Source organism: Molossus molossus, unplaced genomic scaffold (assembly GCF_014108415.1).
Source record: "Molossus molossus isolate mMolMol1 unplaced genomic scaffold, mMolMol1.p scaffold_m16_p_8, whole genome shotgun sequence".
NCBI lineage: Eukaryota > Metazoa > Chordata > Mammalia > Chiroptera > Molossidae > Molossus > Molossus molossus.
The window spans coordinates 47519884-47545580 of NW_023425402.1; the positions used below are offsets into that span (position 1 = coordinate 47519884).

Genomic DNA, 25697 nt, shown 5'->3' on the forward strand with positions numbered 1-25697 from the left:
CAATAATTCTTGCTGTCTCTTTGATTCTAGCCATCTTAGTGGTATGAAGTTATATCTCATGTGGTTTTTGATTTGCATCTTGCCAATAATGAGTTATAATATTGAGTATTTCCATGTGTTTATTGGCCACTTACATCTGTACACCCTTTAATCAAATTATAAAACATCAGAGCTTCACAGGAAAACTTCATATGTGGCTCCTTTTTACTCCCCGGCTCTTCTTTAGTTGGATTGACTTCATCTCTGAAAATGGCTTCTCTGGGTGCAGGCTTTATACTTGGGCAAAGGGTTTTATTTTTTTATCCTCACCTGAAGACATTTTTCCATTTTTTGTTCAGAGTGGGAGGGAGAGAGAGGGAGAGGAAGAGAGAGAGAGAAACATCGCCCAAAGATGAGGCCCAAAGAGCAGTGTTAAATGACTTATGCAAGGTCATGCATGGTTAGCAGCAGTGCGCTGGCTCACATGCACCCCTGGCCCCTAACCCTGCTCTGTCCTGCCCACCTGGCCCGCTCAGCGGCCTCTGATGAGGGGAATGACCGGGTTCCTCACGTGTCAGGATGAGCATGTGCCTCAGTGCGGCTCCTTTTTTTAATTTTAATTTTATTTTTTGGTACATGCCCTTAGCGGGAACCAAACCCGCGACTCTGGTCCACAGGCCGATGCTCCATCCGCTGAGCCAAACCAGCCAGGGCCCAGTGTGGCTCCTTTTTACGCCCCGTCTCTCCTTCTTTAGTTGTATTAACTTCATCTCTGAAAATGGCTTCTCTGGGTGCAGACTTTATACTTGGGCAGAGGGTTTCATTTTTTTTATTTTTTTATCCTCACCCGAGGACATTTTTCCATTTTTTGTTCAGACAGAGTGGGAGGGAGAGAGAGGACGAGAGGGAGAGAGAAACATCGACGTGAAGGGACACATCGAGTGGCTGCCACCCGCACGACCAACCAGGGCCGGGGACAAACTGCAACCAAGGTACATGCCCTGAGCGGGAACTGAACCCCGGTCTTTCTGGACCGCAGGCCGACGCTCCAACCACGGAGCCAAACCGGCCGGGCAGAGGGTTTTATAACTTGCAGCTACTCAACATTTTGAACAAAGGGAGGCTGAGCTCCACACGTGAAATCATTTGAAGCAGCTTTCCTAGTACCTGAGCGCTAGCAAGGTTGGGTTTCAAGTCACAGGGCAGAATTAAACCTGACCACCAGATGTCTTCACCGTGACCAGGAACACAAGGCAGCAAGAACTATATTTGAAGTTAAGGAACGCAGTGGGGCTGGTGAGAAGAGTTACAACATATGCATGCGTGCGGGGGTTGGGGAGGACGAGATAGCTGATACTTCTCAGCCTCCCAGGGCACCGCATGTGGCTCTGGAGACAGAGTGAAGAGAGAAGCCATTCTTAGTATCAATTCCCAGGGAAGAGCCAGGTCTCCAGACAGGAAACAGAGGCGTAAAGAGCTGGTCTGGGGGTTGGCTAGTATACAGTCAGGTCATGTTGCAATAAGAAGCATTCTACAAGTATCCACAGCTCCTCAGAATGGATTTTATTTCTTGCTCATGTGTCTTTCACCGTGGGTTTCCATGTGGTGACTCCGTGTCCCAGGTTCTTTCATCTCAGGTGATATTTCTAGATTTTCCATGGCACGAGGAGAGAGATCTAACCAACCAGTAAGTGCGTCACCTTCGAAGTTACACGTCACATCACTTCTGCTCTCCGCCAGTTGCTCAGGACTGGTCACATGACCTTGCTTCATTGCCAAGGAGCCAGCAGTGGGGTCCTCCTGTGAGCTCGGAAGGAGAACTGGATGTGAGCGAGCTTGGGCTGCTGTTGGACCGGCTCTTCCCAGAGAAGCTCTTGGAGCTATGTGTCCGGGACAGTATCCCTACGTGGTAGGTGACAGAGGAGGTGCCTGGAATGTGGAGCTGAAACCAAGGGAGATACATGTTGAAGATGACAAAATTCAATGTTATTAGCCAGATTATCTAGATTCCATGTATTTTCTGAGTTTATTATCTGTATCTCCCTACATGATGAAGTCTCTGGCTTACCTAATATTGGGGAAACTCAACAAGTATGGCTCATTCTGCCTAAGCCAGACTATGGAGAAGGTGACATTAGGGGCAGGGGAAGACCAAACATTCCAGACAAGGTTGGTGCCTCCAGTCAGGACACCCATATAGATTCTCCTATAAAAATAACCACAACTTTTAAGGCTCTTACGCCATTATATTCCACACAGCTTCTAGGGGAGTGCCTCACATCAGCAGCACTTTAACAATGTTTATCCAATTAATCAAAGAACGAGCAAGAAGAATGAGAACTATCAACTAGCTACTGTACTTTTAAAGCCAGCCTCATTCTGTAAGACCCCGGAGTCTGTCTTCAACCCCAAGGTGGGTCACGCGGACTGAGAGACTCTGGACCTGACTCGGGCACCGCAGACACCGGGGTCAGGCTCAGAGCACTGGGATCATGTTTGCTCAAACTGCTCCTCTTCAGATCGTTGGACTTGCCCTTCGTTCCAATAACTTACCACCCACCGAGTCTTGTTTTGTCGTGCTGATACTTACTTGACCGTTTCTCAATCATTCATCAACATAATTCTAATGTTTATCCCTCCCTACCTGGCCCTTGTTATCGGTCCTTCGTAGAGTATATGTCAACTCATAGCGTGTTGGAACTGCATGAACGCTTGGGACAGCGTCACTGCAAAGAGATGCTGCGTCGTGGGAGCCAGGGTTGAGGTCAGCGCCGGTCAGACATGCTGTGTGAAGAAGAAGAGAGGTCGACTAGGCCGCCGGGAGTGCAGAGCAGGAGACCGGGAGAGTTGGGGATGGGAATACACATGTGGGGGTTATTGCGTTAGGTAGTATTTGTAGCTGTGGAAATCGAGGAAAGACTGTGAAGATGATATGTGTGAAAGTATTTTGTATAATATTGGTGGTGTTTTTATAATTACCATTTTTAATGAGCCCAAGAAAGAACATAGGGGGTGAGAAAGAGGAAAAGCGAAAGCATTCAGAGAGGGGAGAGGGGAGAGGCAGGGGGGGCAGGTGTTGATTCATGGAAGCGAGAGAGGGGGTGGGGCTGAGGGGCAAAGTGCTGGCGGCTTCCGAGCCCAGGAGAAGGCCACAGAGCACGGGTCCTGGGTCTGGCCGTGTCTCCCAGCTGTGTTACCTTGGGCCTTCATCTCCTCACGGGACGTGGGGATAATCACACCTCCCTCCGTGTTGCTGTGGATGAGATGATAGGGAAGAAGCAAGTGCTTCTGGTTGTGCTCTCCTGTTGTCAGTGGGGTGGAGAGTCTAGGGAAGGAGGAGAAGCAGGAGGAAGGAGACCAGGCACTGGGAGGCAGCGGGGAGGCCAGTGGGATGCATGGTGTGCCTGGGTCAGGACACCCAGCTGGAGGCCCAAGTCTACGTATTTACTGGTCACGGCCAAGAGCTCCTAACTGGTGGTTATCAGTACTGGAACCCCGTGTGGGCATTAACAACTGCTGACCCTGGGGCCCCACATCTGACCAGTAGCCTCTGACTCTACTGGGCCTGGAAACCGCAGCTTCAGGACCACCCTTCAACCCTGTGTGGTTCTTAAACATTTTTTTCTGTCAGTTTGTCTCACTGACCACAAGATGGTGCCCTCTTTCTGCAAAATCTTCGATGTTCACCAAATGGGAAACAATTCCTTTTCTCTATACTCCTCAAAGAATGGATTTGAATTTAACGATCATCATAGCATCTCATTGAGCCAGAATGTGGTCCCCTTGGTGTCCATCCTTTTAATGAGAATTTTCCCCCCTGCTAGGAACTGTACTGGGTTGGGGTGTGCTGTCTACTCTTCTGCATTCCTCAAGGGGCTCTCGTGCAAAGCGGAGTAGGTACTTGTTGCTGCTTTATGATCATAAGTATTAGTATCAATAACAACTAATGTTCATTTCATCCTTTACCTTTTGCAAAGTGCTTTTCACCAACTATCCTCAGACTAACTCTGTGAAATGGGTATTGTTCTCATTTATAGATGGGAAAAATGAGGCTCAGAGCACTAGTTTAAAGTCACAAGGCAAACGTTGGCAAAACCAGGTCCTGAGCCATCTGGGTGCTCAGGCGGGAAGAGCGGTGCCATCGGGGGCTCAGCAGCAGTCGGCGCCGGGAAAGGACAGCCTGAGAGGCTCTCGGGACAGCCTCGGCCGACTTCCAGGCAAGCAAAAGGCAGGTGTCTTCCTGCAGTTTCATGCCTGTTGGTCAGCAGACCCGTCTGACTGGGCTCAGTGACCAGCGGAGGTTAACATATGTGAGTTTCCAGTGCAAAGCTGTATAGAGTCAGCAGTGACTCAGCAAGAGGATCTTATTCTTTTAAACCTTCTGTTCCAGGATAATGAACTGCTGTGCCGGGGGGGAAATGAACCTAAATTCTGCCTTAAGAAAAATGTACACTCATCTCCAAAGAAAATCATTTTCTATACCAGCAGGCGATGTCTTATGAGGTTAGTGGATCTGATCGAGATCATGTACAACATCATTTATAGACTTGCTGCCAGACAGATTCCCATAATCAGGAACCCAAGTGGCAGGGCCCGGCCCCAGCCCCCAGGGTGTTTTTATCCCACACGAAGGGGCTGTAAATGTAGGTTCAAGTTACTTGGAGCAGGGAGGCTGGTTTCAGGACAGAAGCAGATACATGGAAAGTTGAATAGATTCATATTTTGATCCTTTTACTGGCTGTTGTAACCATTTTCTGTGCCTCAGCTTCCCTGTCTGTGAAATGGCAGCGACAGCACCTATCTCCTAGGATTGTTATAAGGGCCAAAACAGGCTATTTATAAAGCACTAAGCCATGCCCAACACAACAAGCACTGTGTTTCTTAAATAATATTAAATACATGGATATGAACATTACATATATTCTACAAGTAAAAATTTCAGTTTTTTTTTTCAAAATTGGAAGGAATTTTAAAATTCTGTTATTGGTCCACTTGTAGGCACAGGAAATATACTTTAGAAAGCATTACCTTATGGCTAAGATTTGAAATCCCACCCTGACTGGTGTGGCTCAGTGGTCAGGATGCTGGCCCACAAACCAAAGGGTCACAGGTTTGAGTCCTGGTCAAGGGCACATACCTGGCTTGCAGGTTCGATCCCAGGCCCCAGTCAGGATACATGCAGGAGGCAATCAATCAATCTCTCTCTCACATCGATGTTTTTTTCTCTCTCTCCCCTCCCTCCCTCCCTTTCTCCCACTCTCTCTCAAAAAAAAAAAAAGAAATAAAATAAAATTTCAAATCCCACTGAAAATGCACATTTGATTAGAATGGTACTATATATAGTCTTTCGGGCTTTATAACTATGTTTTCCTTTCACTATTACTGATGGCAAATAAGCCCATCTGCTGCCTAAAGAAATACAAGTATAGCCAAGGTCAGTGTGGCTCAGCGTTTATAGTGTCAGAGTCGCGGGTTCAATTTCTGGCAAGGGCAGGAACCTCGGTTGCGGTTGGGTCCCCAGCCAGCTATGTGGGAAGCAACCAATCGATGTCTCTCTCTCATATCGATTTTTTTTTCTCTCTCTCTCTCTCCCTACCATTCTATCTGAGGATAAATTCAAAAATATCTTCAGGTGAGGATTTACAAAAAAGAAAGAAAGAAGAAAGACAAGTATAATGCAGTGACCGAATTTTTCTTTCTCTTTTAAAGGAAAGCTCTCCGTTTTCTCCAGGCGATTCCTTCTCGGTGTGGGAATGAGTGGTCCTTGCAGAGGGCGCCCTTGGCCTTCCTGACTACGGAGGCTCCTCCGCCCGGTTTCCGGGGAGAGCGTGCTCCGCGGCGGTGTTCCCCAGACCTCCACCTGCAGGCACACATGTAGAGCATTCACAGAAAGAGGGTTCATGAAATCCTGAAGAAAGACTGGAATGCCAAGGATGTAATTGGGGCAGGATTTGGAAGAAAAACACAAGAACTGAATGTTGCTTTTCAATCTAGTGATCGTTATTTTCACGCCTCATTTTGGCATTAATCTTCTTTTAATAGAGCTAACATATTATTTCCTGTTAATGGCTATTCAAGACTTTGGATTCTTTTTTTTTTTTTTTCAGGCTGTTTTGAGGACATGGAGAGAAAGACATATCATTTCCAACCTAGCCAGTGTGGCTCAGTTGTTGAGTGTTGACCTATGTACTAAGAGGTTGCTGGTTTGATTCCCGGTTGGGGCACATGCCCAGATTGTGGGCCAAATCCCCAGTGGGGGGCACGCAGGAGGCGGCCAGTTGATGTTCTCTCTCATCAATGTTTCTCTCTCTCTCTCACCTTTCCTCTCTCTCTAAAATCAATAAAGAAAAATGAAATTTTTAAAATGTATTATTTCCAGCTACCACAAAACTCCCTCCTCTTCCCTCCTGGTACACAGGCCAATACATCAAACCCGTGTAGCACCCCGCCTTCTTGCACAGACCCCACTTCCAGCTCAGAGAGCCCCTGCCACTGTGGCCGGCCCCACCAGGCCCAGGAGGAGGTGGAATACGTCGGGGCTGGGACAGAAGTAGGTTCAAGATCCAGCCACTTCCGTTTTACCCTATAGAAACGAAATGTTTAAAGAAGTTTAAGTTCGTTAGAACCAACATCTCAGGGCAGCTACACTGAGAACACCACAGGCATCTGTGCCTGGAGCCAGGACCCTAACAATCACATTATTGTTTCTATAGAAAAATGAAATTCTAATTCCAAATACCTGACCTCAAATTAACCTTTACAGCAGAAGTGGAGTGGGGACTATTCCACGCACAGCCGGCACACTTGGGGACCGTCCCTGCTTCCACCCATTGGGCTGTGCACCCGCCTGTGTCCGAACACTGTCCTGAGGGAGGACCACGCAAGCACCACAGAAGGGAAAAGCTGAGGCCGAAAGAAGACAGTTGCACATTTTATGTTCACTGAACTCAAAGCCATGGTTCTGTTTGTTGTAAACTCACCTTCACTGAGTTGAGAAAAATCAATATTAAAAATGTCCCTTTTTTTAATATATATAGAGAGAGCTGTTGTGTTATAAAACACAATACACATTTTGAAAACTGTGAATCTCACTCGGGTCGACTATTTAACTTTTCCAAGCCTTGGTTTCCTTATATACAAACAGAAATGATTCTAAAACTCCCTAGGATTAATTTTTTTTTTTTAAATCTGAGACCATGTAAATGCCTAGCAATAAATTTGGTGATTATTTCTCATCCCTTTTCCCTCTAAATCTATTTAACCTCTTTTTTAACTCACTGGTTCAAGTCAATAAAAAAAATTTTTTAACTACATTTAAGTTTCAGAAGTCTTGATTTAAACTTTTCTCTATACTTAAGTAACCTTGATTTACTTGACTTAGGTTAATGTCCAAAACAGACTAATGTGGGTAGATTACTAACTTATACATTAAGTTGTAAGATTCATAGAGCTTACTTATGTGGATGATTGTACACGCTTATTTGAACTGACTCACCTGTGTCTACCTCCAAAAAACATTTGATTTTCATAAGACTTTGTGGACTTCACATTTTTTTATTTTATCTTTTGTTTACTTGAAGAGGGATTTAGACTTTTGTAACAGCCTCAACCAAGATTCTTTCTGTAACAAGTTAGCAAAGTCAGATTGTGTTGAATGAATCAAAGAATGACCTCGATGATGGACAAATCGGGTTTTATTTAAGTAGAGTCGTCACGTATTCTCTCCTATATACTAGCAGGACCATCTCGCGGCAGGAGCAGAGGCAAGGGTGGGGAGTGGCATCCTGCAACCGGAGACAATGCTATGAGCAGTAGGCGGTGCCTGCTGTCCTTCGGGGTCCTGCTGACGGCAGGTGAGGAGGCCACTCTGCTGCCTGGTGTGTCCAGGACTCTGCCCCTCTGGACACTCTCTCCCTGGCCCCTACTATTCCTGCTATCTGTCCTCTTACTGGCTATCAGAGTTGGGGGACCTGTCTGTTGGTTGGAATTTGATGCCCTTGCTCCTTATTCCATGGTTTCATAATCCTCACTTTTTTCAGACAACTCTGTGTCCGCTGTAGGTGGAGTCCTGCCTGACAAACTTGACCTCAGGATAAAAAACACACTCTCTGTTGTGAGAAAACCTAAATATACAATCTCTTGCCCCCCCAAATCACATGTATAAGCCCATGTTCAAAAATGTTATTCCCTTTAGCTTATAGTAAGATCAGAATGCTTTCTTTGCTTTGAATTGAAATGTAGTGGGTTTTTTTTCCTCCTCTCATAAAAGATGTGTTTCTATTGTGCCGCTACTATATAGCCAAAGCTTGGACATGTGCGGACACCTGCATCTACTGTGTGTGTGTTCAAGGTTCATTCAGGTGGCTTAATATGAAGCCAAATGTCTGGTCCTACATTAATCTTCAAGAGTGCTGATTTTATCTTTGTGGTGCAGAAATAAGGCCAAATAAACAGGCACAGAGTAGACCTATAGAAATGGCTTTAACTTACTAATCCACTACATCTTTGACAACAATTTTAGATAAAAATGGTCCAGAGGACAGAGCGCATAATTAATGATGAGAAAATGATTCCTTCAAGTCCCATAATAAAGAGTTCTCCCTTCGGTAATCATTTGTCCAGCGTTTTATTCATGCAAAAGTGATGGTTACTTCTTGCTTCTGTCCCCTTCACTCCAGTACTGCTCCGTCTGCATTTCGGTGAGTCGGGAGAGTGTGCGCTGAAACGCGAAGATCTCCTCTTCTCCGGTAAACATGGACAGGCCTGCTGCGTCCTGGTGACCAAATAACAGAACAGTAACCCTGCACCAACGAAAACCACTACAGTAAAAACTTACAACATTAAATGCAAAAACGTTCCAGGTTTATATGTTTGGATTATAAAATGTTCTATACATTTTTTATAGACAATCTCTTAAATTAAACTAGAGAATCAATTAATTTAAACCAATAATCAATAAACAGAACAAATTACCAGGGAGAAAAACCATACAAAAAATAGAATAATTGAAGCTAAAATGAAACCCCAAAATACAAATATGAAGATTTTTGTTCAAAGTTCTCTGCAAAATCTAAAGGAAGGACCTTGCAGATAGAATAGTAATTCTCCTCCATAAGTGCATGCCAAAAATACGTAAAAGCAAAAATCAGTAGTCCTGGCAAATTAGAAAGAAGTTGACGCTCACGAGGGGAGGCCCTGACGACAAACCTCTGAGCCTCTTCCAAACTGGATGACTGAGAGGTCTCCTGTGCGGCCTGGAGACTGAGCCTGGGCTGACTTTGGGGAGGCCCGAGCTGCTTCCAGTCTTCAGTTGCTGGGACACTTGGTCCTCCCCTCTAGGGTTAGGTTGGGGAGCGGCTGTGAGGCCAGTAAACAGCCTAGGACTGGTGATCCCAACAAGGACTTGCCACTAAGTCGATGTTGAATTTTTGTCTTACTTCGGAGGTTTCTCTTTCAGATACAAGTTCTGAACTGCTAAGTCCATGTTCCCCACTGACCCACGAAAACTGCAGGGCCGTGTAGTCACGTGTCCTGATTTCTCCATAGTAGGTCCAGGTGCTGAGCTAACTTTACCTTACATCTTGAACCCTGATCTTATGGGGGGAGTATTTAAAAGCCAATGATTTAAAGGACTTTAGAAACAGAGACAATATTTTTTTCAAGTTGTTAAGACATCATTTCAAAAGGTGGCAGCACATGGCTTTATAAGCAGCTATTTATTTCTCCATGTATTTTAAGTAATCATATTTTCAAAGTTTGCTTTTTAAAGAATAACTGGCCTCATTTCCCCAAACTCCCAAGAATACATACTTCCTACTCAGGTCAATAGAAAACTGTTTCCTCATTCCAAATGGCCTTTTACCTCTAGGATTGGAAAAATGGGGTTCCCCTCATTTGTGAGGTGAGTGTTTATAGTTTTAAAATTCTGACAATATCTTTTTAATTAAATTAATCAGAGTAACACTGGTCAATAATAACATTATATAAATTTCATGTGTACAACTTTATGATACAAAACTGTATCCTCTATTGTGTGCTCACCATCTGAAGTCCATTTTCCTTCTGTCACCATATTTTTGACCTCTTGTACCCTCTTCACCCTCCTCCCACCCTCTTCTCCTTGTAACCACCATACTGGTGCATCCGTGAGTCTGGTTTTTGTTGTTCATTTGTTGCTTTTTGTTTTATATCTCACATATGAGTGAAAACATGGTTCTTGTCCTTTTCCATCTGACTTATTTCACTTAATATAACACTCTCAAGATCCACCCAGATTGTCACAAATGGCAGTATTTCATCTTATTTATGGCTGAGTAGTATTCCACTTTACATATGCTCCAACTTTTCTAAATCCAATCATCTACTGAAGGACACTTAGGTTGCTCCCATGTCTTGGCTAATTGTAATGCTGCAATGAACAGAGGGGTGCATATATCTTTACAAATGTTTTCAAATGTTGGGGTAGACACCCAGAAGAGAGATTACTGGGTCATATGATAGCTCTCTTCTTAATGTTTCGAGGAGCCTCCATAGCGTATTTCATAGTGCCCGCACCAATGTACGTGCCCACCAGAAGTGGGTAAGGCTTCCCTTTCCTCCCCATCCACCCCAACACTTGTTAGTTCTTGTCTTCTTGATAATAGCCCTTCTAACAGGTGTGAGGTGGTATTTCATTGTGGTTTTGGCTTGGATTTCCATTATAACTAGTGACATTGAGCATCTTTTCATCTAGCTGTTGGCCATTTGTATGTCTTCCTTGGAAAATTGTCTATTCAGGTCCTCTGCCTGCTTTTTAATCAAATTGTTAGTTTTTTCGTTAAGTTGTATAAGTTTTTTATACATTTTGGATAATATCCCCTTATTGGAAGTATCATTTACACATATTCTCTCCCAAGGGTTGGTTGCCTTTTCGTTTTGTTGGTGGTTTCTTTTGCTGTGCAGATGCTTTTGAGTTTGATCTAGTCCCATTCATTTTGTTTTTCTTTTCCTTACACCTTGCCTTTGGGGTCAAGATCACAAAAACCCTTCTCATACCATGGTCCATAAGTTTAGTACCTATGTTTTCTTCTATGTGTTTTATTGTTTTAGGTCTTATTTATATTCAAGTCTTTAATACATTTTGAGTTAATTTTTGTGAATGATGTCAGATAGCATTGACTAATATTTTGATTGTCTACAGTTGAGAAATATACCCTGTGGTGCTTATTTATGTTTATAGAGAAGAAGGAAATGCAGTCACTTCTGGTTGGCCTGGGATAAATCACCAAACCCCAAGCATCAGGAGAACAGGGCCAGCACTGGCTGGTTCCCCTTAGGATGTCCCCAGAGCCTGGCAGCCATGGGCACTCCATACATGTTTATGGAATGGGGGATGGGAGAAGAATCATGGATTTGTTTGGAAGCCAAGGGCCTTGCTAAGCACTCCATGGTCCTGGAATAGCCAACCCACCTGCTTGGATACTATATTGTGCATGCTACAAACCCATCAGACATGAACAGGAATATCCAAAAAAGGCAGTACGGTGTGGCAGAATAAGCCAAGAATCAGACACGGGTGGCCAGGTGTTCAGCTCTGGGCTATCATTAGTCAGTGGTATGACCATATACCCAGTAGTCCACCAATCTGTCCTTTGTTTTTGTCATAAGCAAAAATGATCAGTAAGATTCCTTCCATTCCGAGACTGTAATTCTCTGTATTTAGTGATATAGAGAACAAGTCTGCTATACCAGCTTAAGAAGAAAGCAGCGAATCAACAGTTAAATATATACTGCATTCCTTTTTCAAAATGTAGCCATGTATCAAACCAAAAACAATTAAGCTGTTTTATAATAAAATAGAATTATGTTAATATCAAGTACCTGGCTCAGCCCCAAATCATCCATCATTATTCTGCTTTGGTCCAACAATTCACTGTCATGAAGTTGATGCAGAAATAAGCTTGATAAAGGAGTCGATGCGGAGCAAATTACGCGCACCTGAAACAGAAGAAAATGAGATGGTATTGCTCCTCACACTTCACAAGCTGAAGGCAAGAACACATCTCTCAGAAAATAAAATTCTGTTGTCACAACAGGGAGCTTAGATTTTGTTTTTTAAATGTCCATATTTTTTCTAATAGTTTTTATGTTTGTTTAAAGTGATATTTTTAAACTGCACAGTACTTTTCAAAATATTTCCACACAGCTTACACCATCCCGTGAGGTAGGGAGCAGAGGTTTTATTGGGTAACTTCAGACCTGGAGAGGTCTCAGCTCATGACGCCAGACCATCTTCTGGTTCTAAGTCCAACAGTCTTTCCATTACACCTGAGGCCGACACTTACCTGGCTGTTTGGAGCCCGCCTCTGAGTGTGGCAAAGGTGCTGCCCAGATGCACTGCAGAGGTTAGCACTTCGCGGGGAGGTCGCTGCTAAATTCAGTGCATTGCTCCTCCAATTACACCCTGAGTTTGCAGAACCTAATTTATATCAACATCCTGCCAAGACATTCTTCCAAAAGACTAAGGTTTACGTTCATATTTCTTGATTACATAAGTGTTTGAGTGAGTGTGCATAGGTGATGGTCCCATGTTGTAAAGAGCTTTTATATCTTTATAATTTTACATCCACTAGTTTAAATACAAAACATATTCTCCCTGCTGTTTAAAAGTCCTGAATTTATTCTCAGGATTTGCAGCAATCTTTTAAAAATCATTATTTAAAAAAATATGTCAATACTCTAAAATAATGTATTGACATGTGGAACTAGTTTTTCCATATCCAAATGGTCTTCCGTCTCCTTTTATAAATTCTTTTAATCACAAATGACACTTCTTTCATTATTTATATGCGAATACCCTTATTTCACAAATTTCCATGAATACATTCCAGAATGATGTCTGTTTAATGCTCCCAATTTCTGAAATAAGATAATTTTGACGACTCTAAATGTCTGATTTAGTTAACATAAATGTATAAATGTTAGGAGAGTCCATCATATTGCCAGATAAATCTTTTTTCTCTAATTAAGAGGTAAAACAGTGGGGGTGAGGTAGGGTTGGGGGTGAGGACCATAAGCTTTCTTTAAGGTATGCCTAGCTGAAAGATATTTAAAAAATGAGTTTAACCCTGGCAAATTTGGCTTAGTGGTTAGAGTGTTGGCCTGTAGATTAAATGGTCTCAGGTTCGATTCCCAATCAAGGGCATGTACCTGGATTGCAGGTTTGATCCCCATCCCTGGTTGGGTCATGTGGGAGGCAACCAACTGATGTGTCTTTCTCACATCAATGTTTCACTGACTCTCTCCCACCTTCACTCTTTCTAAAAATCAATGGAAAAAAATATCCTCAGGTGGTGACTTAAAAAAAAGAGTTTATCAATTCTACACTCTAAGAACCACCTACCAATGCCCCTCTACCACTTTTCTGTTGGAGTGCTGGTCCCTCTAAAAACAGTGCCACCTCCAGGCTCACTCCCTTTATTCTGACCCCCACGTGGCTGGTTCGGAGCAGACTCCCCGGAGGAGTGACCCGGGAGACCACCAACAATTAATGGAACTCGCTCCCCAGCGCTGGTGTCTGAGCTCCGTGCCTCTCCTGACGCCCTGATCACGTGTGCGCTGGCCCCATGGAGTGCACGGCAGCTTTTGAGTCACTTGCTCAGGCAGGCCCTGCAGCCCTGCACCACAGCCAAGCGGGCTGCTTCCCGCTCAGGCCCATCACAGGGCCTTTGCTGCAAACTCCCCACCCTGGCGACCCTTTTCATCTGCGCTCAAGTTCAGTCACCACTTCTGGGCATTTGACAAAACCCTGGAGGAGGCCATGAACACGTCGGGCTAGGCCCCTCCTTGGTCCTCCGCTGCCAGACGGGGTGGGCACTGGAATCCAGATCCTAAGTAGCCCAGAGGGTTCTGATGCAGGTGGTCCTCAGCAGCACTTCCTGTGTCCACCCTGCCCTCCACCCCCAAAATCAGTCTCCTCTCCCCACACTCTCAAGGCACCATATCTCCAAGAGATCATCCCACCGTGTGACTCACACCCAGTTCTGCGGACGTCTGACTAAGGTTTCCCTGACACTGAACTAGAAGCTCCGTGGAGGCAGGCCCAGGTCTGGCTCTGCTGCTCACGGACTTCCAGCACTCCGCACTGGCTCGCGTGACACGTGGCTGGAAGAACGGATAAATGAAACATTAAAGGCTCACCTCTCCCTCCCAGAAGATTCTGGCCCTTTCCTCCTCCCACCAAAGTCCCTTCCATTTTAAAACCGTTGCTCTATCTGTTTCTGTATAAGAAATGGAAACAAAATTGTATCTAACAGTAAAATACTATTTAGATTAGCCCTAATATGAAGTTGTACTAAACTTTTGCTATGGATATACACTGACAGGTCTAAACTACTAGCTTAGAAAGCTTCACTACAGGCCACAGGACGTGCTAAGGGCTTTACATGCTCGTGCAATCCTCACAACAGCCATGCGAGACGAGCACCACTGTTGCCTTTGCTACAGAAGGCAACTGAATGCGAAGAGGTTAAGCTGGTCCTCCAGGTAGACAGCCTGGCCCCAGGGACCACTCCTTAACCACTAGGTCACACTGCCTCTGATGAGCGAACCATGGCTTGCAATTCATGCTGAAACCCCTCAATAAAAGCAGGAAGATGGCACATTGCTAGTTCCTAGGGTTTCTGGGTCATAGGGAGGCAGAGAGCCAAGACTGAGGAGGTTCTTTAGATATTCATTCATTATTTTATCAGTCCAATCATTTGCTCATGCAACGAATATTTACTGAGCACCAGTCTAGGTGAGGTGTTGTGTGGTACCTCATCATAGAGCATATGATATGTCTAGTTGAATGATGGAATCATTACTATAACAGAGGGTCTTAAGATGGGAGTAGTAGCAGTACAAGTAGTTACTATGAGTACTATTACTACGAGTATTATTACAATAAGTAATGTTACTATGAGTACTGTCACTATAAGTACTGTTACTACTAGTACTTACACAGCACTCAGTGTGTGCCAAGCATTTTTTTTCCCTCACCAGAGGACATTTTTGCATTTATCTTCAGACAGAGAGGGAGGGAGAGAGAGAGAAACATCAACGTGAGACAGACACATCGAGTGGTTGCCACGCACACAACCCCAACCAGGGCCGAGGACAAACTGCAACCGAGGTACGTGCCCTTACTGGGAACCAAACCCGGGACTCTCTGGACCATGAGCCAACGCTCTAACCGCTGAGCGAAACCGCCCAGGGCCCAAGCATTCTTTTAAGTATTTTACATGGATTAGTTTATTTTGTCCTCACAATTCCCTGAAGTAAAAAAAAAATACTATTCCAATTTACAGATGAGGAAACTGAGGCACACTGAAGTAAACCAAGTGGTAGACCAGGATTCCAACCCAGGTGAAATGGCTCCACAGTCCAAAGGGTTCAGTTTTGAGAAAATGTACATTACAGCCTTACCTTGAAATCATAAAAGTTATCAATGAGAGTTATGAATCTTCGAGCTTGAGTCCTTTTCGCCAGGGTAAATTGTGGAATGTTCCGTAAAAATACTGTATCAAAATTCTTTGATAGTTCCAAATAGTCACTGGCTCCAAGAGGCTGTAATGAAAATGAAATAAAGGGGCAGAACATTAAAATAAGCCAATTCTGGTTGCTCGGGGATTAGCATCCTTTGAAAACACCTCTTTTCTTGTCATGATGTAACCTGGGTAGCGGCTTTGGGGTACTTGACCAAATAGGGCAGTGTTTCCAGAATAGGCTAAGGACGGTGTATCCTATACTGCAATCATGATGTCAAAAGGGGGTGAACAGAAGAGTATGTGGGGAGTGAAAGAATACCTCTAGCCACCACAGTGGTAACTTGCAGGCCCCTGTCCTATATCCAATCTCCACTCCTTTTATTTACATGACGTAACCTTAAACATGCCCAGGACTCCACCACAAACAGCCACTGTTGTTAAATGGAGCTATCTTATAATGCCATGCTGAATATCATGTTACCATTTGAAACTCATCAGAAAATAGTTTTCCTGTGGTTGAGGTAGGTATCCAGGTGTGGTGCAGGAAACACTGCTAACCTCTGCGGGAGGGAGCAGGGCTGAATGACCAGCAGTAAGGAGACCTCGGCATGATTTGGCATGGCATGCTCTCTCTTCACTCGAGGGGGTACAGACCCCAAGACCCACAAAATTAGTTACAAAGATGCCACCTACAGATATAAAGTGCTTATTCCTGAAACATGGATTAAACTCACAAAAACTATGAGGCTGTCTGCAAACACATTCTTTGGGGTTAGGAACATACCAGGAAACGTCACCTTCCCTCATTTTGAGTTGTATGTGGACCGCTGTACCTGTGAGCAGAAGCCATGAGCAGGGCCCCGTGGAGTGTTTCTGGCCCCACTGGAGTGCGGGGGGGACCAGAGATGGAGTGGGCCGGGATCTCCTCTGACGTCCCTCAGCAAGCTCCTGGATCACCACGACCCACGCCTGATGCTGGGATACAGGCGCTAAGCCTCCTCAATTTCTGGCAGAACCATTAATGTCCTCCTTGTCAGGAAATGTCCCCCTCATGTGGGGAGTCATTTGCATTAAAACTCCTTTCAGAAATGTAGATGGACTATGTTCTTGGGAGAATTAGGGAACCGTGAGGATGGGGAGAGTCATTCATTCCCACTTAGAGCCCATTAATTTAGGCCCACCACTACCCTAAGCAGCTGAACACAGCTACACTCAGGAGAGAAGACTGCTCCCAGAGGTCTGGGAGGTAAGAGCAACCTGAGAGTTACATTCTGGAGAAGGGGTTCCCTGCAAGGGGCAGTTCTAAGGAGGAGGTGGCAATTTGGAGACCTGGGGCAAAGGGGCAGAACACCAGAGAGCTTGAGCACAAAGAACGACCAGAATCCTCTGCAAGTCTACTTAGACTTTCCCTTCTCCTCCCACCAACAGATAACAAATGGGGGGAAGAAGGAGATAACCTTGGCCTTCCCATTCCCCTCCCTTGCTGGAGAGCATTTACCTCCAGACCCAGTGCCTGACCTTAGCTGACTCTCCCCTCACCTCGGCCACACAGGGTCGAGAGAGAGAGAGAGAGAGAGAGAGAGAGAGAGAGAGAGAGTGTGTGTGTGTGTTCGGTTTTAACCCTGACTCTCTTACAAGGAAACCTTGCTGTCAAACCTGATATGGACCAGGAATGTGTGTTAACAGAGTAGCTAGGAGCAAGGACTCCAGACTGCCTGGGTTTGACTCCTCAGCTGGTCACTTATAAACTGTGGGCTTTTTGCAAGTTATGTAATCTTTCTGTTCCTTAGTTTTCCCATCTGTAATATGGAAATTTGATCCTTTCTCATAGGATTGAGAGGATTAAACGAAATCATACATGTGAAGCATTTAGCATGGTGCCTGGGCATACATTAGCAATCAAACCATTTTGGTTGCTTTTAATTTTTACTATTTTGAGCTGAAATGATTAGGCCTCAGCACAAATGAGCTGAGGATGTAGAGAAGTGTTATTCGCAGTAGGACAGTGAGTTTTGCTCCACCACCCTAAACCCTAACTCAGCCTTTGTGCACCCTGTCCTGAGTCACAGCAATGACAGATGAGACTGTGGAATCCTCACGTAACAAAAACAATTCCCAGAAGGGGGAGGAGGAGGCAAGACACAGTGTCTTCCTGCAAAAAAGGATAACTCAATAAAACTCTCATGTTCTGAGGGTGACACACACTACTTTTTTTTTTTTAGATGAGTTAGAATTTAGTGTTTCATCTTTTGTAAATAAGAAAGTACATGTAAAAAATGTAAAACCTCATCTTCAGTATGTAGTTATGTATAATTAAGCCCACTCTTTATGCATGAATGTGATTTCTATCAGAATAACTACCTGCCCAAGGAAAATCATCATCAGAAGTGCACTGAAGTGCCTGGGGCAACTGAACATCAGAATTCTGCCCGCTCAGCTATTTTTACAAATTGTGTACCTCCGTCAGTAGGCTCTGCATTTGTCATTACATTAGCCAATATCCCTTTCCTTCGTATGCCTGAAACAGTTATGTGCTCATTCCCGAAAAGAAAACTAAGCTTAAGGTAGTTATCTAGCTCCTTTAAAGACGATCGTCATTGGGGAGAATGGGGAGTTGGTGTTGAGTGGATACGGAGTTTTAGTCTGGGCTGATGAGAGTTCTGTAGATGGACAGTGATGACGGTAGCACAACAACGCGAATGTACTTAAGGCCACTGAAAGGTACACTTAACCATGAAAAAAATGGTAAATTTTATGTGATGTGTTATTTTACCACAATTAAAAAATAGTCATTAAAACAAGGAAAGGTTACTAATTGCCAAAGAAATTCCAATCTGGGCCATGGAGAGATAGCAATATTATTTTTTTCTTTAAAAAACACGAGAAAGAAGAATAAAATGTATTAAATCAAGGAAGCCTTTTCCTAAGAGAAATCAGCTCCACTAAGATTAAGATTACTTTTAAATATTAGAATTTTTTTTTTTTAAGTAAATATTTAAAGAGTGCGTTTTCTTGTCCTGGCTTTCATGTTGAAGTGTCCAAGAACTGACACTCAAATAAACTTTCAGGATTTAACCTGGTGGCAGATGGGGATTTCTTATCCATCAGAAATGCTGTTTTTCATAAAGAAGTTAAACAGTTGTGAGCAAAAATCCAGTAGAGGCCTTGGTCTGTCACTTCTTCGTGTGACTTTGAGTATGTCTCTCTGAACTCATGTGTCCCCCATCACAAGACCTATCCTCAGGTTACGCCCCAAGAACTCCGTGTACTGCCTTCGTGCGAAACCCTTCCACTGCGGCTGCCGCATAGCAAGTGCTCAAAGTGTTAGTTAGAATCAGCAGAGAGCATGCCTGAAGCAGATGAAATGATATATGCATATACACTATTTGGCATACAACAGACGATAAATAGTAGCTATATTTTTATAACCTATGAAATAACCGTTTCCTCAGCTCATGACCCAAGCAGGCTAAGTAAGAAGACAGTTCGGCTGACTGCAGCCTGCCTCTGCCTTTCCACAGCAGGTAAAAGCTGCTCCCTTTCGTCCCTCCTGCCAGCTCTGACCCACCGAGATTTCTGCCCTCCTGGCACCTTAGCCTTCATGAAGTCAAATTTAGATGACAAAACCAGCTTCTGCCACAGGCCCACTCCCTCCCAAATCGGTCTGTAACACCATTAGCACCATTTGTAGGGAAACACCCGAGGCCCACACAGTGAAGAGCCCCTAAACCAGTACATGACACACAGAAAGTACTTCATATATATTGAATGAATTAGTGATTCGATGTATGAATAAAACACAACAGAGCCTGGGCAGCAGGCTTATTCCTTCTTTTAAACTCATTTGTCTCAAAACATTTGAAACACCTGCCAAAAAGAGAGAGAGAAAAAAAAAACACCCTTTCTTAGTTGGCCCAAATTCCCCACTCCCAAGGCAAGCCTTTGTTGCACAGCCTAGTGTGTATGTAGGAAAAAGTCTAGAAAGATCTAGACCAAAATGTGAACAAGTAGTTATCTTTGGATGGTGGAAGAAAAGATGAATTTTGTTTCTTTGTTACATGTTTTTGTCCTTCCCCCTAGCCCCCAGTGAACTTGTGTTACTTTTAAACAGCAAATACAACAGAGTGGTTTTTTGTTTGTTTTTTATCCTCACCCGAGGACATTTTTCCATTTTTGTTCAGAGAGAGTGGGAGGGGGAGAGAGGAAGAGAGAGAGAGAGAGAAACATCGACGTGAAAGGGACACACTGAGTGACTGCCTCCTGCATGACCCCAACCAGGGCCAGGGATAAACTGCAACCAAGGTACGTATCCTTAACCAGAATTGAACCTGTGGCTCATTGGTCCACGGGCCAACACTCTAACCATTGAGCCAAACCAGCCAGGGCCAGTGTTTTTTTTAGGTCATTTTTATAATGGGCATCAGTGTGAGATCATAATATCAGTTTTGACATAGACCATTCCCCACCATCCCGCCCATTTTGTTATTCTATAGAAGTGAAATTTTTTTTCAGGGACATTTAAAAATAAAATAAAATGTAAGCTGAACGCATATTTTCTCCTTTAAAGTTTGACAAAAGAATAGAGGATTTGATATTTGGGGTGAAGTCTGACTTTAGTTATATAGTTATAGTCAACAAATGACACTAGGACAAGGAGGGGGTGAATGGTAGCATCCCCAAATAATCTCTTTAATCCTCAGAGCCAAGCACCAGAGTTCCCCAGATCAAAGGCCGAAGTAATGTCAAAATCCACATCACAGCCCAGGTTGACCTTTATACCGTGGCTTAATCTGAGCGATTTTTCTCCATGTAAGCTCGACGGTTAGTGTGTTCCTTTAGCTCATAAAGGTCAGACAATATCCAGTCCATCTGTACATGTACATTGCCTCTGCTCAATTCGCTCTCTTCCCCTTCTGGTTCTCTAAAGGAACCCAGGGTAAACTTCATATTCTCCATTTCTTTTATCCTTTCTTTTGTATTTTCCTTTTTCACTTCCTCATGGTTCATTTTGGCTAGATTCCTCTGACTTATGTTTCTAAGTCCATTATGTTTCTTCATAGCTATATTTTATCTGCTCTTAAACTCATCCAGTGAGTTCTAAATTTTGGTTATTGTACTTCACATATCTAGAATTTCTATTGGGTCTTTTTCAACAGACACACACACACACACACACACACACACACACACACCTTGTTATAGTCGCTAGATCCCTACACTAAAATTTCCAAGCCTAACTTTAAAAAAAAAATCTCTTGCAAAATGTAAACCAAGTTGATTAAAATATGGACTCATAATTTCAATATCTGGAGTTCTTAAATTTATTGTTTGTTGTTTTTTCTTGTTCTCATTCAGTGTCTTTTCTCCTCATACGTTTGGCTACCTTTGTGTATTGGATTTTATCTTTGCAAAAAAAAAATACTTGTATAAAAAAAATGATATGAAAAAAACATCCTTATCACTATGACTGATAAATTGACACTCATCTTTTACTAATCATAGAACTACTCACCCCATCTTTTCCTAGCATTCCATATTTAAAGGTGTTTGGGGCATTCAAATGAATTCACTAAAAAATTAATTATGATAATTTTAAACCCATTTAAAATGTTTTTGGAGAAATAAAGAATGCCTATGTGAGATAGTCTGATTACAGTAATGGCTTCAATTGTTCTTGGCTCCTGATGCCTCCGGACTGTGACTTTCCAGCTCTCCCACTAAGACATGGACTCATCAGCCCAACTCTTCAGCCTGGGCTGGCCTTGTAATTACCACAGCCGACAGAAAGAGACAAAAGCAACAGTTTTCCAGCGCTGAGCTTAGTTCTCAAGAGGCTTTGCACACCTCCTTCCATTCACTCTGCTGCAACACCTAGGCTGGCCTGCTGGAGAAGGAGAGAACGCGAGAAGGAGAGAGCCAGTTGTCTGAGCTGAGAAAGCAGCCCAGGCCAGCCGACAGCCATCTGGCCCTCCGAAGCTGACGAGAGAACCGGCCAACATCAGCAGAGCTGGCTACAGATGCATGAGTATGCCCAAAGGAGATCAAAAGAGCTTTCCAGTTTTTATAGCAAAATACTGGTTTTATATAATTGATAAAAAGGGAAACATAGATGATCATTTATTTAATGCTTACTTATTTTTATAATCAAATTGGGAATTTTTATGGTGTAGTATAAACCTTATTTCCAAAAATAAAACTTATGATTTATTGTATATAAGAAGTAGAAGAACAGAAGCCAGGAAATCATATACCATCCATAGAGACTGCAAGAAGACCCAATTGAATAAAAACTGAAAGCTCCAGGGAGAGAGAGCAATTGGACATGAAAAAGAAACTGGGTGAGAGAGCATATGAGGTCTTGCTCCCTGGCATATGTTGTCAGTTTGGCTCAAATAAACTCTTTAGAAAATTCAAAAAAAGAAACTGGGTGAGACAAAGATTGATTGCAATGAAACTAAAATTATAAGAGCATTCCAACAACAAAAAAATACAGATAAAGAAATTTTAATAGACAATAATGGAACAAAAAATATAAAACACATAAGAGGCTAATAAACAAATGAAAAATATAAGCTCAGTATTAACCAAAGACAAACAAAAAAAGCACATATTTTTCACATAGCAATTTTGCAAAAAAAAATAAATTATACTACTCAGTGCAGCAAGCATGCAGTGCTTATATTGAATCCTAAAAGAAGTCATAAACTTGACCCAATCATTCCGCTTCTAGAAATCAATCTATAGGAAATGACCAGAAATTCAACCAAAGGCTATCTATACACAAGGACTATTCATAATTATGTGGACCAAAACGCAACTTTAAAATAAAACAACAAAGGAATGGTTCAATAAACATGGTATGTTGCTACAATGGAATAATATGTTGCCAACAACTAATGATGTTTATGAAAAAATTTTACATGGAAACATGCTTATAATAAAAAGCTAAAAAATAAAAAATTACAATTAAGATATCTGTTTTGCTCAAAATATATATGTAGGAAAAAAGCTAAGTAAATATATAAAAAGTGCTAACAACTGTTATTTTTCAGTGGTCTGAGAGATAGACTTAGAGGTATTTTATGATCTTTATTTTTTAGATTTTTCTATACTCTCCAAAGGGAAGAGAAGCAAAATATATTATTACAAAAAAGGAGTAAAAACAGAATGATGTTGTAGTGAACAATGATGAAGATCAGGAGATTCCAAACAAAGTATACTCTTTGTTTTTGGCTATTTAGGCTTCTGCACCCTCCCTATAAAAATGAGGAGTGAATGCATGAAACAGTCAACATAAATGCATTACTAAAGAGCTTGAGGAGTCAAGCTATTTAAATTTGCAGTTGCCTCCTTCATTTACTCCAAGACTGAGTCCCAGATCAGTCAGTATTGACATATTCACCTCTGTCCCTAGCATCTAGCACAGCCCAGGGAACACAGTCTTGAGTAAGACAAGATTAGTACATGAATGAATAAACTATTACCGAGTCTTCTTCAAAATCAATTATAACTACTGAATGCTCAATAAATACAAGGCATTGTGCTAAATCCTACAAGAACTTTGCAAAACAGAGAAGACACATTTCTCCACTCTTGGGACCTCACTAACACACCACTAACTTTCATGCATACGATATCTATTGCAGTTGCAAACATTTACACTTTTGTTTTGCACTTAGTTGATCCTCCTGTGTAAGTTAACCATAGCATAAGACACTTTTTGAAAGCATAATTAGTATTGTAAATTCATGCATTGTGTCCTATGAATAATTAAAGCATATGATTATTTTTGAGTACTAAATGGCACTTCAGTTAGTAGCATCCTTAAGTATGTTATTCTAGCTCAAAACTCAAGTAGCATTATCTAATGCGGATTCTTCTTATGATAGATAATGATGACATTCTCCATCTTTCTACCTGAGCAATTAAAAAGTTTAATAGTCTTTGATGTGGCTGGTTATCGGAATAATTTTCTAAGCAGGAACAATTATAATCCACTTATTTGATGGTTTGTGAATTCTCAACTATTGTTTGAAACTCTTTGTTTCTGTGGAAACCTGATGAAAACTTAAAGAACTTTAAATCTATAATGAGTTTGCAAAGAGCATTTGTTTTCCTTAATTACTGAAAGTATACAGCTGGATTATATGTAGCACAGTTTCTCTAACAAACTTTAAGGAATAAAGAGCTTGCCTGCTGTCTTCTGTCTCCTGTAGGAGAACCGGCACAGCTGTCTGCCTCAGTGTGACCTGGGGCCGGGGGTGGGATTTCTCAATGTCACACCAAGGTGAAGTGCAGAGCTTTACCACCAGGCTGCCTTCTGCCCTGCAATGAGCGGTTGATCCACTTCAGCACACACAAATGAGCTGTCAGCTTGAATGTCTTTTTTCTCTGCCTGGCTAATGCTTGTTCTGCCACCATTATTTCAGCTCAAGTAGGATGATTATTATTTCAAGCACTGTCTAGATTATACTGTCCTAAGGGTTACTCTTTATCTGTATAGACTCCTCTTTATAAATTCCTTGTAGTGATACCCTGATAGCTCCTCATTAAACAAGTATGTGTGGCATCTTGCTTTGTTTACACAGAAATGGCAATACCTCCTATCTGAAAGAGAAGTGCCTTTTAATCGAAAAACACATGCTTGAATGGAATTAGAATGAATGTGTCCCTTTCAACACAAACTAAAAATATATCAATTGATGTTAAAACAATTGACATGCACCAAGTTAATAAAGATAATAATTAGAAAAACCAGAGCACCGAAATGTGTACATTTATAGAGTAAATAATTTTCCAAGATTGGTCATATAATGATTTAGTATGAGCAATCTCAAGTTTATAGCCCCTGAAGCATCTTGCCATTCCAGAAAAGACTGCCCATTCTACACAGTCTATTTCAGAAGGTGTCCTCTGGTGTGCTCAGGAAGTGTTACTCCTGGACTTAGTACTCTCACCGGCAGGAGGCTAGTTCTACCCAAATCTATCAGATCTTTGCTGAACTCTCTGTCTCCTCTGTGGCCAAATAATAATGGTTAATTAATACAGTTCTCTTTGGTGGGGGGGCAGATTTTTATTTTAATGGTGAGTTTGTGGAAACAATGGCTCAACAACAACAAAAAATCAACATGGCAACCCAGAGGCAACTGCACCCTTTCCCAACCCCACTTGACTAGCTTCGTATATGTAATAGATCTCCAAAGTCTGGAAATATCTGATTCTGGAGATTTTGGAATTAGCAACCATCAAAAACATCAGCCACATCAAACCAGATCTATTGAGTGCTTACTATGTGAAAAGTCCGTGCTGGGTTTATTCCTAGAAATACTTCCAGTTCATTTGGGGAGTGGAAAACCCCAACAATTGTCATAAAAACATTTGACTTACAGCCGTAGCATAAAAAAAAACAAAATGAAAACTTGGAGATAAGTTAAAAACACATTAGAATAACACAAAGAATTAGAAAACCATTATAATTAGTATCATCATTATTATAAATGAGCATCACTGAATGTAGGCATTAATACAACTCTAAGGCACTGATTGAAAACTAAAAACTGGTAATGGACAGAGACCTGACTTGGGCTCATGAGCACACAATACAGTGTACTGATGATGAGTTGTAGAATTGTACGCCTGAAACCTATATAATTTTATTAACCAATGTCACCCCAATTAATTTAAGTTTTTAAAAAGCTGCAAGAGTCTCCTTGAGATGGTAAAAATTAGTGGAATGGATTATATTATCTGGCATTGAGTAAACCAGTCTATAATTTGTTAAGCAATTAGCCAGCATCTGACTAGGATGGAGCATCCAGTTGTTTGATAGACATTTAAGATATGAGGGGAGTGAAGAATTTACCTTTTTAGAAAGGGGATAAACTAGGTTCAACCATACCAACGGAATCACAATAGTGCATAAGTTAGTGTAATGCAGAGCCCATTACTCGGAAAGACTCCAAATACTCCTGGAATAGAAAGTCCTGCTAGGTAGTTTATTTAGCTTAAGTTTTCCATTTAACTACAGTGTGAGGGACAGTCAGAACACAGTCTAGAGTCGATGAAAAAGAAGACAGTTTCTTTGGCTTGTAAGGTTGAGGAAAATGGGCCTTCATAGCCTCCCACACAGACACTGGCTAATCATGTCCTGGAAATCTATTCCCACCATGAGATTACTCAACCTGGTCAGACCCTCCCATTTAGTTCTCACAG

At 42.4% G+C, this 25697-nt stretch overlaps 1 protein-coding gene across 11 annotated transcripts in view; it reads right to left on the minus strand.

The window, feature by feature from the left end:
• Window positions 1–7680: 7680 nt before the first annotated feature.
• Window positions 7681–25697, minus strand: part of AFG1L (AFG1 like ATPase) — a 193854-nt gene continuing 175837 nt past the window's right edge. For 10 of the 11 annotated variants that reach the window (XM_036249270.1, XM_036249271.1, XM_036249268.1 and 7 more), the window contains 3 exons: window positions 15424–15564; window positions 11839–11955; window positions 7682–8752 (listed from right to left, as the gene is read on the minus strand). In XM_036249270.1, coding sequence (XP_036105163.1) covers window positions 8627–8752; window positions 11839–11955; window positions 15424–15564 — 384 coding nt within the window. In that variant the 3' untranslated portion in view covers window positions 7682–8626. Of the gene's footprint in view, window positions 8753–11838; window positions 11956–15423; window positions 15565–25697 lie in introns of all 11 variants that reach the window. The other variant, XM_036249262.1, reaches the window with a different exon arrangement.